Genomic DNA, 15,579 nt, shown 5'->3' with positions numbered 1-15,579 from the left:
TGGGATTGCCTTCAGATGGCCAGTCCACTTACAGCTACTTTATTACATTTAACGCGATATGTTAGCAAACTTAGCAAATGTTTCTTTTAATTTCATGACCTTAAATATGAGCACAAGATTGAATGTAACATAAAACAAATGATTATTTGTCATTAAAACCTTTTTCTTATTCCATTGTTTAAAGTGAGGTCCTGAAAAATCTTCATTTGAAGAGCTACCTGGCCCTTTCCCTACCCCTCCAACTAAAAGAGAATTGGGACATCCCTAGCCCTTCATGTGAACGCACTTAATGGAGGGGTTGGGGTAAGGGGAAGAAATGGGATTGGGTCCAAGGCGTAATCAATGTGATTACAGGGAAAATATTCATATTCAAAACTTTGTAAATAACCAGCTTACGGTAGCGGCCAATGCGCGTTCACCAGAGAGTATCAGTGTAGGATGATTGTGTTTGTCCAAAAGAAGGCGGTCATATGTATCTCCGATGGCTGTAACCTCTTATGCTGCATTTACACCAGCCGCAGTAGAGTCAATGTGAAGACGCATTGACACGCGTCTGGAGGTCTTGCGGCGCGAATGAGGTGTTTAGCGCGGTGCGCGTCTAGTTCGCGTGAATGACCCAAATTGAGCATCTGGCGCGGTACGCACGAATGGTGCTTTTTGTGCTTTTTGTGCATTTTACCTGAATTTGCGGCTGACGCCCGAGTTGAAAAATGTGAACTTTGGCGAATTTTCGCAAGGGATTATTCATGCACACAACCAAAGAAAATGCTGTGAATGGACTCATTTTTTAGAGTAGGACCTAAGAGAAAAGATGGTGTGGCTATCTGTGATATCTGAGGCAGTTCACACTCAAGTTTGACGTACATTTACAAAAGACGATTTTTTACCTCATTATTCATTCAACGATTTTTGGATATGTGTTGATAATAGAACAAAAATAACGATGTAGCCTTATTCCTTTCATTTGATATAAGACGTGCCCATGTTTATCATATTTGAAAATTATGAAATATGTGAATATTAAATCATAAACAAAAATTTGGGGGGAAGGGTTATAGTGTAAATTAGTGTAAATAACTTTTTTACAGTAAAATATATGTCAAAGTGATGCATATCTGCAGAAAGTAGAGGTTCTAAGCTTTCAAACTGTATCTCAAATGTGGTACTGGGTCCATGACAGACCATTACAAATTAAAGAAATATTTTATATTAAGTCATAATAAGTAATTTTGGACCCGGTACAAGGTTCACCATGTAGAGGAGGTTTTAATATTTTAGTGAACTATCCCTTTAAGAACAAGCACTGCTGATCAGACAATGGCCAAGAGATCAGACTGTGCCTCTTTGCATTTGTTTTTTGTCTTTATTGTTGTTGTTTCTAAATGCTGTTTGCACAAATGCACTTTATGTAGTCTTGTGTAATAGTCTGCAATAAGCAATAATGTACAAGAGGCTGTGCTGAGTCAATGCGAGCCCTTCAGCTGTGACTTATTCACGATACAGCACAACCTTCAGGACCATATTGCTTCTGAAAAACACAATACAAATATTAAAGCAAAAACAACCAGGCGGTGTGCATACGCAGATCTTCACATAAAACTAAACTATACTTCTAGCTTTGGTTCTTATTTTTTTATTTAACTTTATTTTTAGTCTATTTAAGATAATACATTTTTTGTTAAAGAGCAGAGAGATTGTAGCTTATAAAAAACATTCAACAGCAAGTGATTGGTTTATTAGTCTGTAGTATTACTGTATTGACTTAAATGTCTCTGAATTTTTTTGAATTTTCGGAAAGAATTTGAGACATTGTGTTGAAACAAAAAGGGAGTTTAAACTTCAGTTCGCTCATTTCCTCTTCATGAGAAATAAAAAGTTGAACATTGAGTAGACTGATATCAGAAGCGCCTCTCGCACCTGCAGCCTCGGATGAGAATAATCGATTTCCTCCCGAGCAAATATTGACTTCTGGCCGTAGAAGTTTCACAATCCTCCGCTGAATTGGTGTGGTCTGTGTTGATGTTGAAAAATACCCTCTTCCCCCTTCAGGAAGACAGCAGTCTAAACTGCATTAATGTGAAGGCCAGGGAGTAAAACACACAATGCCTGGGAAGTGTTTCAATAATTAATGGCCTCTCGTAAAAAATCCATATCTGTAAGAGCTGGAGTTAAAGTTGAGTGTACATGATGAGGAACTTTACAAACGTCTGTTTATATGCATTACTACTATAATCAGAGCACAAATGATAAAAGCTTTTAAAAGATTTACTGATATTATTTAACATTCATCATATAATAATCCAAGATTATCCACACCGCAGGCTTCTGTTCTTCAGATGATGATGATTCAGTTTCGGTGTGTGCAGTTGACTCAGATTTACTCATCATTTTGTTGCCATAAGCAAGGGCTGGGCGATATGTGGAAAAAAGCTATTTTTTTCAGTAGCCTATTTATTTAATATTTATATTTAATATTTATTTAATATTGTTAACAAATACTACCTTTTTGTAAAGTGTTACCTGTTCTTTTAATAAAGGCTTGCAAAGAAACCAAAGTACAAAATGCACTTAATTAAGAAATTTAAATGAATTCACAAATAGGGTTTGTACATAAGGGGTGTGCCATATCATACCGTCCATGATAATACCGGTATAAATGTTTTTACATAAAAATCGTTTTGCAATATAGTTGATATAGCAACGCGATGACGTATGGCACATTTATGTTCCCTAACGCGCACTGCAACAACACCTGAGAGCAAGAGCAGAATGTCAGCAACACCGTTGAGTACAACCAGACTGTGAAGGTACCCGAGGAGGAGATAGTGTCACAGCTCGAAAACCTCTGTCTAGCGCAATAACGTAAGACAAACACATCCATTCACGTCTGCTTCCATGTGTTTGTGATCACAGTGATTCACTGAATTAATTTAAATCCAAAAACTTTTTAAAAGTTCCAAAAAATGTGTCTCACAACCCCAAATGTGCCATAATTAATGTTAATGCTATTTAGTTGATGTTTATGTGAACAAAAAAGTGCACTTGCATGTAAAATCAAATCGGTGACGGCTCATTGGATGGAATATTTTGGCTATACCGTCAAAAATATCATTACCGCAAAAATTCTTGAAATATCATGATATCATTTTGAGGCTGTATCACCCACATCTAGTGTCCATTTGCACTGAGTGTTAATAGGGTCTTTTGTTTCACACTACTGTAGTTCTGCCCACTCATGTCTGTTTTGAGCACTAAAGTTTAAAAAGTGCTTTTGACGCAGTGTCGCCGGTATGAATCTGTCTTTTGCCAAACTTGTTCTTTTCCCTTTCCTATATCACATTGAAAAGGCATTTACTTTCAATAAAAATAAAGAAAATATTTAAAAAGTGGAAATAAAGAGCCTGTGCTTACTAATAATACAAGTATTTATTTTGTAGGCTGTCAATAGATTAAAATATTTAATCGCGATTAATCGCATGATTTCATGAGTTAACTCGCGATTAATCGCAAATTAATCACACATTTTTATCTGTTCTGAATTTACCTAAATGTAACATTTTTCAAGTTTTTAATGCTCTAATCAGCATGGATTTGGATAATATATATGCTATATGCAAATGTATGTCTACAACAGCCTGTTTACATTTTCAACAGAACCATCAGCATCAGTTTTATAAATGTTTTTGCCTTTAGAAGACCTTGTTCTTTCTCCATTTCTGTTTGCTGCTGCATCATTTGTGACCTGTGCTGGCAAATTGAGTTGGGATGAGCAAATTTTCAAAAATGTTGTTGGAATCTGACAAAGCATGACAGAACTATACCTGTTAACGCAGAGCAAAAACAATATCAATATATGTTACATATATGTTTTTCTTTTATTGTTTAATTTTGACATTGAGACAGACCACTTTAAGATGGATAATGCAAGGGTTTAATATAATGACACAACAGATACTTTTCCCCAGTGCCGGGCAGTAGCTTCACTACAAGTAGCGAAGCTAGTAGTTTAACTACATTTTTCAGTAGCTTGGCGGTAGCTTAGCTGCTTTCTAAATCAAATAGCTTTTCAGTAGCTTAGCTCTTTTTTTGACCAAGTAGTGAGGTAGCTTCCACACAAGCTACAATTTTCCAAAAATTTCTGAAGTCGTCCTGAATTTGAGAATAAGCGCGTCATTTGAATCGACACAGGTCGTTGTTTGTTCCGTATTTTTGAGTTGTGCAGCCTTCATTCATACAAAACATTACCACTCACATTCTGTGAAGACTCGTGCTCTACCTCTGACTGGGTTATGTCACCAAGCCAAGCTAATATAAAAACATGTAATAAATATTACAATTGAAACTATTAATAGAATGTGCTTTGGCGGGCACCTCACAGACTCTGTGTAGGCTTTCTGCTGCCTGTGGGCCCACGTTGGAGACCCTTGTATTAAGATATGTCAGGGCCAGGTGTTTTTGAATAAAGACAGCTCAAACATGCATTTTATTCTGGGAGTAGGATAAGTCCAGCAAACAGCCCCAAAATGTGAAGTACCTAGGCCTATATTATGCTTGTATTGCCTATAATTACCAAAATGATACATTGAAACTGAATAAATAATTACATAATAAAACTGGTTAAAAATAAAAAAGTAGCTTGGATGTAGCAAGCTACTATTGATGTAGCTTAGCTTGCTACATTTCCCAGGGGGGTAGCTTCAGTGTAGTGAAGCTTCATTTAATGTGAAGTAACTGGTAGCTTAGCTCATTACATTTTCCAAGTAGCTTGCCCAGCACTGCTTTTCCCTAAAAGGTAACCAAACATTCACTTCAGATATAACAGATTATAGGTCATACCTGCGTGAATTCTTGTCAAAACAGATATTTTTAAACCTGTAATTTTGTGTTAGATGTCTACATATATATCAGGGTCACGCACTCGTGCGTTTGTGTGCATGCGCTTCAGACGTCTGCGTCAGACATCGCTTTTGAGCCTTGTCACTCTTAATAACTCTTTTAACATCAATCAGATCACGAACTTTATCTCTCTAAATACTTATTTTAACATCAAGAAAGTCCTGCGGTCTATGTTCTATAATTTCTGAATGCTTTTTAAAACGAAACTAAAAAGTGAAAGAAGAAGCATCTTTGCTTTATATGGATTTGGGACGGTACACCTCACAAAAAACGTGCAGATAAAGAAAACTGCACGTGCAGAAAACGTGCATTTTAGATGTTTAATGACCATTTAGAGCATTGGATTCGCTAGACGAGAGCTTAATGTTCTTATTTTTATGAAAAGCTCCAACTCATCTAGACAGTGCGGGTCACTTGCTGCGTCTCAATTCATCCAGCTGTGGATCAAACAGAAATTGCGTGTTGCGTCAATTGCGCGTTAATAAAATTAGTGCCTTTAAAATGAATTTGCGTTAACGCGTTATTAGCGCGTTTATTTTGACAGCCCTAGTTACAATATAAAAATTATTCAAAATATTGTCCACAAATCATAATAATAATATATTTTTTGTTTGGGAGGTCTGAAATTTAGCCTGAGCAGCTGCTATTTAATGTTCAATGCAGTAATGCAGTAATAATCACATGACTTGCAATCAAAACCTTTTTCAATTTAAATAAAATCATGTCAAAACTTCTATTTGAATTAATAAAAAATCTGTAAAATTGCCCAGGTTATTTCTATTTGAATTTAAATAAAGTTGCATAAAAATTTGAATGAATAAAAAATCTGTAAAATCTCCCAGTTTATTTTTATTTAGATTTAAATAAAGTTGCTTAAATACGTTAATTTAAATGAAAAAAAAATGTGTAAAAATGCCCAGGTTATTTTTATTCCGATTTAAATAAAATTGCGTTAAAAAATGTTAATTTGAATGAGTAAAAATCTGTAAAATTGCCCAGGTTTCTTCTGTTTCGATTTAAATAAAGTTGCATTAAAAAATGTTAATTTGAATGAGTAAAAATCTGTAAAATTGCCCAGGTTATTTTTATATAGAGTAGCTAAGCTTGCTGCTGCTCCACTGGTTCACACTTGCTAACGCTGGCACATTCAGTATTTAAAACTGCTGTGTTTCTTAATGCAGTAAACTTTTAAAAAGTTCCTCTTTGTGTCTCTCTTCAGTGTGTCTGGGTGTTATCGTGTGAAGGCGGTTGGCGGCATCATGGAGTTCCGGGTCGGCAGAGGTCCGTTCCAGTCGGTGCTGATCCTCATCTACATCTCCCTACAGAACTCCGCAGATGCGTTGTGTAAGTCCCTGTGCACTCTTCACACGCTCTTGTTGGTATGGTAACAATGCAATGCTCTTTAGTGATGGAATGTTGTCATGGAAACTAAGCAGAGGTTGATGCTGTTTTACCGCAATGAATTTATTAAAACTAAGAAACGTGTTAGGATGAAAGAGAAATTATCTGGAGATGTTGCTGACTGATGTGTTAAATTTAAGGGGTCTGATTGTGAAGTGTTTGATTCGACACCGTGAGCTGCTTGTAAAGTTTGAGATGTTAAGTGATGTTTCATAGTGAGCATCATGCTGTTGTGTTGTATAGTGAATCCACAGAGGGTTTCTAGTTTAATCCCTGTGAGATTCAAGGGGAAACCGAAGCAGTATTTATCTCGTGTTTGCAGACGTTCATGAGATGTCAACTGTGATGTTCATCACAGATCCCAGACTCGGATATTATTTAGATATTTAGGACAACACCTAAGACACCAAATGTATCCATGTGTGGCCTTCTTTGTTGAAAATACTTCACTCTTACATTTTACTGTGGACATGTTTTCATTGCCACATGTTGTGATGTTGTAATGATATCATTTCCTTTCTTGGCTGTTGTGTTGTTGTGTCTCTCTCGTGTGTTTCCAGATGTATGTGTATTTATTAGATAAATGCATATAGATAGATTGTCTGAGTCTGTGTGGGTGGATTCTCAGGATCAGACTCGGCTCAGTTTAACCTGCCTCTATGGCAACAGGACACCTCGGCGATGATCTACGCTCAGAGCAGCGGTATCTATGACGACGGGCAGCGCTGTTTAATGCATGCATGCGTGCGTGCCGGCGCTGTAGAATCTGATCCCTGTCGCATTGAGAGTCAAGTGGGGGTGGGTTGGGTCTAGTGGCTTATTAAGATCGCTGTGAGAATTACGGCTTATATTTATTACTTCCTGCTGTTGTGATGACAGTAGAGGTCTGATGGATGATCAGAGGAGTAATGCTTACAACATTCACAGGCGCTGGAGTTGACTTGATATACACCGTTTCACACAACCTGTCCCACACTGTGAAATGCAGCATGAAGTTAAAACAACTTGGTTTTGGAAGTCAGTTCAACCTACTGTTTTAAGTTTTGGCTGTAAAAAGTTAACATAACTTATAAAATCAAGTTGAAATAGTTTAAAATTGTGCTGGGCAAAGATTAATCGCGATTAATCGCATATAAAATAAAAGTGATTTTTGGCATAATATATGAGTTTGTGCTGTGTGTAATTATTATGTATTTAACCACACAAACAAACCACACACACATGCATATATTTATTTCAGATTTTTTTTATTTATATATAATTTTTTAAAATTTATATACAATATAGAATATATAAAAATATAACTCAATATATATATATATACACATGTATGTTTCTTCAGTACATGAATGTGTGTGTATTTATATATACATAGTAATTACATACAGCACACACTCATATATTAATTATGTCAAAAATCACTTTTATTTTGTAAGCGATTAATCATATACAATATATGAAGAGTTTTATGGAAAACGAGATAAATCCGTTTTTAACATTTTTGTCAAAACATGTTTATTATTATGTTATCATGTTATTATTTTGTTTAATGGTGCTACATTAATGTATTTTTTAAGTTATGAATGTTTAAATCAAAACAAACCAATTGCAGTTGAATTGAAATTAATTGGAATGCACAACCAAAAAACAAGATTTTTGAAAAAAAAAATGGAGTTATCTGGTTTTGCAACAAAACTCTTCATATATAATAATAAAATATATGTTGATTTGACAAAAATGCTGCATATTTTTTACAGTGCAAACGACGGTTTAGGTTATTTGTCCATTCCCTCTGCTCCGCTCGATCGGCCGTTAATGCTTGCTATGTTTCTCAATGAATTACGGTGAAATGCCTCTATATCCAAAAGCCAGGGGGCGCTCTTGTGCAGAAACTCAAATTGCGCTGCAGATAAAGAACAACACACACAGCTATGATGACACGCAGCTCCAGGAAATGTCTTAAGCATATATTTATATTGCTGTTCTTCAAACTTTTTCAGGTATTTTCATGATACTAAAGAATATGTTTAATAATTATGTTTGACGAGTGTTGCTTTTTCAAATGCATGTTATAAACGATTCAACCTAACAGCGATTTCAGATTGATAAGAACTTACTGATCAAAAGCCGTAGTACCTGAAAAAGCTGTGAATAAGATCGGCTGTCCGATTCAGAATAGTGATCAGCCACGTATTTTTTGTGGAGATCGGCATTGATTGGAGCACCCCTAATTCCCTCAAATACAACCCACCTGTACTGGCAGCAGGTGACACTTGATATACTGGGGTATAATTTTGCAAACTGTCAGAATAAATTGTATTTATACCATGGGCCTCCATCTCTGTAACATATCTGGTAGAGCTGCCTAATGATTAGTTGCGACTATATAGAATATAAGTTTGTGTTTACATATTAAATGTGCTCCTCCTCTCTATGCATTAAGGTCTATATGGTTTCACATGGTCTGATTCTTCCATCTAATCAGTTATGTTTGTACTAGGGATGCACCGAATCCAGGATTCGGTTTCGGATTTGGCCGAATACTGGGCTTTTTGGCGGGGTTCGGGTTCGGCCGAATCCTAGATTTTTTTTCCACCGAACCCTAGGCTTGCGCTACGCTGGTCGACGTCACGCAGCCGTTGATTACACACATCGGGTGCTGACGTGGAGATGAGCTTTTTCTTTCGGTCAGCTGGACACACCAAAACTTTTAAACACCGCTGAAAACGCCTTGAGGACCCCAAATGCCAGCTGTTTTTCAGCCGAGCGCTTGGTAGCTGTGATGCTTCAGCTGTGAGCCGGTTGGTTGCTGTGGTAATGTCCCGCCCCTCCTCCACTGTAATTGGACGGCCGTGTGAAGACTGACATTGACGAGCGGAGCTTCTCACTCAAAGTTAAATATAGTTTTCAGCGCAGAGCTGCTTGCTTATTGGAAAAACTCGCAACGCATCGCTTTCATTATGCATAGGCTTATGGTAATTGTCAAAATAGTTTTTCCAACTTGTCATCCTGGCATAATGTACAGTTAAAATTAAATAAAATGAAAAATACACTGCTGTGGACGTTTTTTACTTCATTAATGTGTTTTACTGTGTTGGAATAAGGATGCGAGTAGGATTCGGTATTCGGTTTCGGATTCGGCCGAATCTTAAACGGTGGATTCGGGATTCGGCCGAACCTAAAAAATCTGGATTCGGTGCATCCCTAGTTTGTACTAAACTCCTACTACAATATTAGCCTGACTAACACCAGACCAGTTTCATGGAGAATGAGACGTGGTCTGGGAACCACATGCTCATTTTCTCGTATTTGAGGTGTGGTTTACAAAAGCCCAGAGCCAAACGTTTCAATTATACCAAATGACGTATGTAGAGCGACATCAATTCAAACGTAAACGACTTTTATCGGGTACGAGTGCAGCTGAAAGCTACGCAACTAAACCGGTAGCTGTATATTGATATTGAAAAGCAACACAATTTAGTGGCACAATGACAACCACAGTACAGGCATAATGACAATATGATATTAATAAATACCACTTACCATTTATAAGTTAATCGACGACGATGCCTAGCAGGTTGGTCCTATAAAACTCAGTGGCTATCATGTCTTGCCATATACAAACATCCTTTTTGGATATGAAATTGTTTAACGCCCTTTTTTTTAAAAAAACTACTTAGAACACTGTCTAAAGGGGATCGCACACCGACCGCTCAGCTCAGCACCTCACAGCGCTGCGCCGTTCTAAAAAAATCTAACACATTGTTTTCTATGAGTATACGCACACCGGCGCCGCCAGGTGGCGCCTGTCCGCGTCGCCCAGCTTTAACTCAGGAAGTTGCTCAAATCCCTGTCGCGCCACAGAGCGCCACTCACATAGTTTAACATTAAATAACATCATATTTGTCCCAAATCATTAACGATTAACATTGGCTGCTAACGTATATTTTGCATTTTGAAGTAGACGCTATCTGACGAAACGCACGCTATTTAATGTGCACTTCCGGTTTACGATACCTCCGAGTTGTCCTAGACGCGACTCGATGCGGCGCGACGCTGAGCTGCGCGGCTGGTGTGCGACCCCCTTAAGGCTGCATTGAAAAGTAACTATGTGTCTGTTGCCGTGTTATAACAAATAACAAAACTGCTTCGGTATGTCGCATAGACGTCGTCATCGTCTTGCTGCCTCCTCCCCGTTCTGTGATTGGTTCCCTATTTCAGGGGCAAAAAGGGGCCATAGTTGCCATGCTAGACTTGCAGCGTGAATAAATTTGCGCGCAAGGCAGCATAGGGAAACCCAGGCTAACTACAATATACTCATAAATGACTTTTTTATAAATGCAGTATTTATTTAAGATTCTATAAAAGTCTGTGAAAACAGAATATAGGTTATTAGTAAATAGTGATATATTTCTGCTAATCAATTTCAGTTATTAGTCAATTAAAAAAATAACCAAAATGTATAGTGAGTGTCTGTCTCAGTTTTGTTTAAACAACACTTCATGTATGTTTTATGGTATTGTCATCAACAACACGTTAACATATGACTCTCCATTGGAGTCAATAATATGTTAAGTCTCTTATGCTAGATCTGTAAGTCATGTGGAGTTGCTTTTCGTGTTATAGACGTTTACGCGCCTGAACTGAAGTGAACTTTCTGTCTGTATTTATTTAAGTGGTCAAACTGATCTCTGAAAGAAACACCTCGACACCTTGTCGAAAATAAAATGTTCTGGTTTGCTAAAGACGAGGGGAAATGACAAGCATGGATCACGAGGTTTAACACCCAGGCAAGAATTCCTGTAGCTAACATTGTATTTTACACATTAATGTTAGCTGAGTGTATTAGTTGATATGCGCTAGATATGATATATGAACAAAGGTACTTAACTTGTCATTTATTTCCCTTGTTATCAGAATTAAACTACTGTAAAGAGACTATGTGGAAGTCTACAGAAGTTGCGTTTAGTCCACAAAAGCCGTTTGTTTATGTTGTCGCTGCTGAAACCTTCTTTAGTGTTTATATCACTCACTGATGAGGGTTAGATGTACTCTTTGCAGACAGCTTTAGCAGAATTATTGTAATAATAATAATAATTCATCATTCAGTATCAGAGCTGATGTCATCATGGTTTTTATTTGTGTTCCAGCGGCTCCCAGATTCACGAAGATCCCGACGGATCAGATTGGCGTTTCTGGTGGAGTCGTGTCCTTCGTTTGTCAAGCCACAGGAGACCCGAAACCACAGGTTTTCTGGAACAAAAAGGGAAAGAAAGTGAATTCACAGAGAATCGAGGTGAGAATCTGACGTTTGTATTGGTGTGAATTCACAGAATGGTATAAATCAGATGATCTATTTCCTCTGGGCGGAGCATATCGATGGGACTTATCTTTTGTTCAGAATAGCCTTTACCTACATCACAGCCGTGACACAGCAGTATTGGATCTACAAGGTGACAAATGGTGCAATAGGGGCCCCAGTTTAAAAACACACACACATATTTTATCATAACTTTTGCGTAATTAAACCACAGAAAAATAAGGCTACTAACAAACAGCACCACATATAATTTAAGTTTTTGTTTAATTCGAATTCTAAGTTTGAGATGGTTTCATGTCATGAATTTTCTTTGAGGGTCTCCAAAGGGATGCACCCTATGAGGGGGTGTGATGCTATATGTTTTTCAATGGCACATTGGGGGAATGTTTGATAATTTGCCACTGAATTTACCCAAGAATGACGCAAATTTCACATGCGAATAAAGCGAGTTGAATAATTTCCAAGCATCCAACTGTGAATAGCGCAATTTATTTTCTTTCTTTGGTTTCTGGTGTTAACAGAATAACAGGTGGTGTATGTACATGTATTTCTCGTGTTTAAATTGTGTGTTTAAAGGGATAGTTCACACAAAAATGAAAATGTTCATAACATGAACATGAGTTTTTTTGTTGATCACAAGATATTTTAATAAATGATGGTAATCACACAGTTGACGGTACCCATTGACTCCCATTATATAGTAAAAATACTTTAGTCAATAGGTGCCGTCAATGGTGTGCTTAGCATTTATCAAAATATCAGATAACCTTGTCTGACTTTTAATCTGAGATATTTGTCTGTGTACATCTGCTCATTCTCTTTTCTCATTGGCCCAGACTATAGAGTTCGATGAAGGCGCCGGGGCGGTGCTACGTATCCAGCCACTCAGAGCACCGCGGGACGAAAACGTTTACGAGTGTGTTGCCAAAAACACTGAGGGTGAAATCGCTGTGACCTCCCAACTGTCCATAATAAGAGGTGAGATGTTATCATCAGGATCATCAACTTGGTCCAGTCATACAACTCTTGTATTGTTGTATATTCCTAAGAGAAATAACTTTTATTGCCGTTGTCTAGACAGACAATTTTAACAACAAAATTATCATCTTATAATGCAGGAAACAGTTCAGTTAAAGAAAAATACATCAAGCATAGCATGCCAAAATTGGGCTTTATTTTGGAGCTGTCACATTGGGTGGTTTTATTGGCTAGTGCTGTTGGCCATTTGGCTGTTTATAAGCTTGTTTTGATTGGCTGGTCAAGTACATATGGTGTCTCTATTCCAGACCAGAGAGACGTGTGGCTCACAAAAGTATTTAAGCTCATTACTGGCTCAATATTTTAATAATTTGGTGTCATATTTTGTGGACATTTTGAAAAGTGGATGGGAAATGATATAACCAGCTCATGTCCAGCACATATGGTACGAGCATGTTTGATTTCAGCTCGCACATTTTATCAGCATCATTACTGGCCAAACAGACGATTAACAGAAATTCATGCACTGTTCTGTGTTGGAAGAAACATCCGTCTGGTCTCTGTGGTGTTATGAGTATAAACACAAATGTCATAAATGTATATTCATTCATCTCACTGAGTCGTGATGAGAGCGGTAATGAATTTGTTAGTCAGGTAATGAAACGTTGTACATGGCCTGTCACAGTTTATTTAGGGAGACGCATTCACTGCAAACACATGATTGCTGTCATTACACAATGACTGACAATTTCCGAGGCATTTACCAAAACTGAGGGTGTTAATCTGAAACATGCTGAACGCTGACAGTGTGACTCTAAAACCTCTGCATCTGAACAGACAGATATTAAACAACAGGACTTTCATGCTGTGATTAAGTCTGAGTACAGCAACATATCATACAATATTTGTAATTTTAAAAGGGAGTTGACGCAGCTTTTACCTCTTTTTATAATCCCCACTTGAGTGTCGCACAGCTTTTAAACCAGTTTATAATTCCTTCTCCAGTGCAGCACACCTTTAACCCTGGTTTATAATCCCTGCTCCAATGCACACAGCTTTTAACCCTTGTTTATAATCCCCGCTCCAGTGCAGCGCAGCTTTCAACCCAAGTTTATAATCTCTGCTCCAATGCACACAGCTTTTAACCCTGGTTTATAATCCCTGCTCCAGTGCAGCGCCACTTTCAACCTCGGTTTATAATCCTCACTCCAGTGCAGTGCAGTTTTCAACCCTAGTTTATAATACCCGCTTCAATGCACATAGCTTTAACCCTGGTTTATAATCCCTGCTCCAGTACAGCGCCACTTTCAACCCCGGTTTATAATCCTTGCTTCAGTGCAGTGCAGCTTTCAACTCCGTTTTATAATCCCCTCTCCAGTGCAGCGCAGCTTTCAACCCAAGTTTATAATCTCTGCTCCAATGCACACAGCTTTTAACCCTGGTTTATAATCCCTGCTCCAGTGCAGCGCCACTTTCAACCTCGGTTTATAATCCTCACTCCAGTGCAGTGCAGTTTTCAACCCTAGTTTATAATACCCGCTTCAATGCACATAGCTTTAACCCTGGTTTATAATCCCTGCTCCAGTACAGCGCCACTTTCAACCCCGGTTTTTAATCCTTGCTTCAGTGCAGTGCAGCTTTCAACTCCGTTTTATAATCCCCTCTCCAGTGCAGCGCAGCTTTCAACCCAAGTTTATAATCTCTGCTCCAATGCACACAGCTTTTAACCCTGGCTTATAATCCCTGCTCCAGTGCAGCGCCACTTTCAACCTCGGTTTATAATCCTCACTCCAGTGCAGTGCAGTTTTCAACCCTAGTTTATAATACCCGCTTCAATGCACATAGCTTTAACCCTGGTTTATAATCCCTGCTCCAGTACAGCGCCACTTTCAACCCCGGTTTATAATCCTTGCTTCAGTGCAGCGCAGCTTTCAACCCCGTTTTATAATCCCCTCTCCAGTGCAGCGCAGCTTTCAACCCCGGTTTATAATCCCTGCTCCAGTGCAGCACAGGTTTATAAAGCCCGCTCCAGTGCAGCGCAGCTTTCAACCGCGGTTTATAATCCCCGCTCCAGTGCAGCACAGTTTTTAACCCCGGTTTATAATGCCCGCTCAAGTGCAGCGCAGCTTTCAACCTCGGTTTATAATCCCCGCTCCAGTGCAGCACATTTTGTAACCCTGGTTTATAATCCCCGCTCCTGTGCTGCACAGCTTTTAACCCAGTTTATAAACCTCGCTCCAGTGCATCGCTGCTTTTAACCCCGATTTATAATCCCCACTCCAGTGCAGCGCAGCTTTCAACCCCGGTTTATAATCCCTGCTCCAGTGCAGCACAGGTTTATAAAGCCCGCTCCAGTGCAGCGCAGCTTTCAACCGCGGTTTATAATCCCCGCTCCAGTGCAGCACAGTTTTTAACCCTGGTTTATAATGCCCGCTCAAGTGCAACGCAGCTTTCAACCTCGGTTTATAATCCCCGCTCCAGTGCAGCACATTTTTTAACCCTGGTTTATAATCCCCGCTCCTGTGCTGCACAGCTTTTAACCCAGTTTATAAACCTCGCTCCAGTGCATCGCCGCTTTTAACCTTGGTTTATAATCCCCACTCCAGTGCAGCACAGCTTTTAACCCTGGTTTATAATCCCCGCTCCAGCGCAGCACAGCTTTTAACCCTGGTTTATAATCCCCACTCAAGTGCAGCACAGCTTTCAACCTCGGTTTATAATCTCCGCTCCAGCGCAGCACAGCTTTTAACCCTGGTTTATAATCACCACTCCAGTGCTGCACAGTTTTTAATCCCGGTTTATAATCCCCACTCCATTGCTGCACAATTTTTAATCCTGGTTTATAATCACCACTCCAGTGCTGCACAGTTTTTAATCCCGGTTTATAATCCCCACTCCAGTGCAGCTCCTCTTTTAACCCTGGTTTATAATCCCCACTCCAGTGCAGCTCCTCTTTTAACCCTGGTTTATAATCCCCACTCCAG

At 38.7% G+C, this 15,579-nt stretch overlaps 1 protein-coding gene across 1 annotated transcript in view; it reads left to right on the top strand.

The window, feature by feature from the left end:
- The window catches only part of LOC129443205 (receptor-type tyrosine-protein phosphatase S-like), a 106,538-nt gene that overhangs the window by 22,076 nt on the left and 68,883 nt on the right, over positions 1-15,579 (top strand). Inside the window, exons 3-5 of the mRNA XM_073864476.1 lie at positions 6,116-6,240; positions 11,448-11,593; positions 12,454-12,595. Of these exons, the coding sequence (XP_073720577.1) occupies positions 6,156-6,240; positions 11,448-11,593; positions 12,454-12,595 (373 nt within the window). The 5' untranslated portion in view covers positions 6,116-6,155. The remainder of the gene's footprint in view (positions 1-6,115; positions 6,241-11,447; positions 11,594-12,453; positions 12,596-15,579) is intronic.

Source organism: Misgurnus anguillicaudatus, unplaced genomic scaffold (assembly GCF_027580225.2).
Source record: "Misgurnus anguillicaudatus unplaced genomic scaffold, ASM2758022v2 HiC_scaffold_26, whole genome shotgun sequence".
Lineage (NCBI taxonomy): Eukaryota > Metazoa > Chordata > Actinopteri > Cypriniformes > Cobitidae > Misgurnus > Misgurnus anguillicaudatus.
This window is presented reverse-complemented; position numbering and strand designations above follow the sequence as displayed.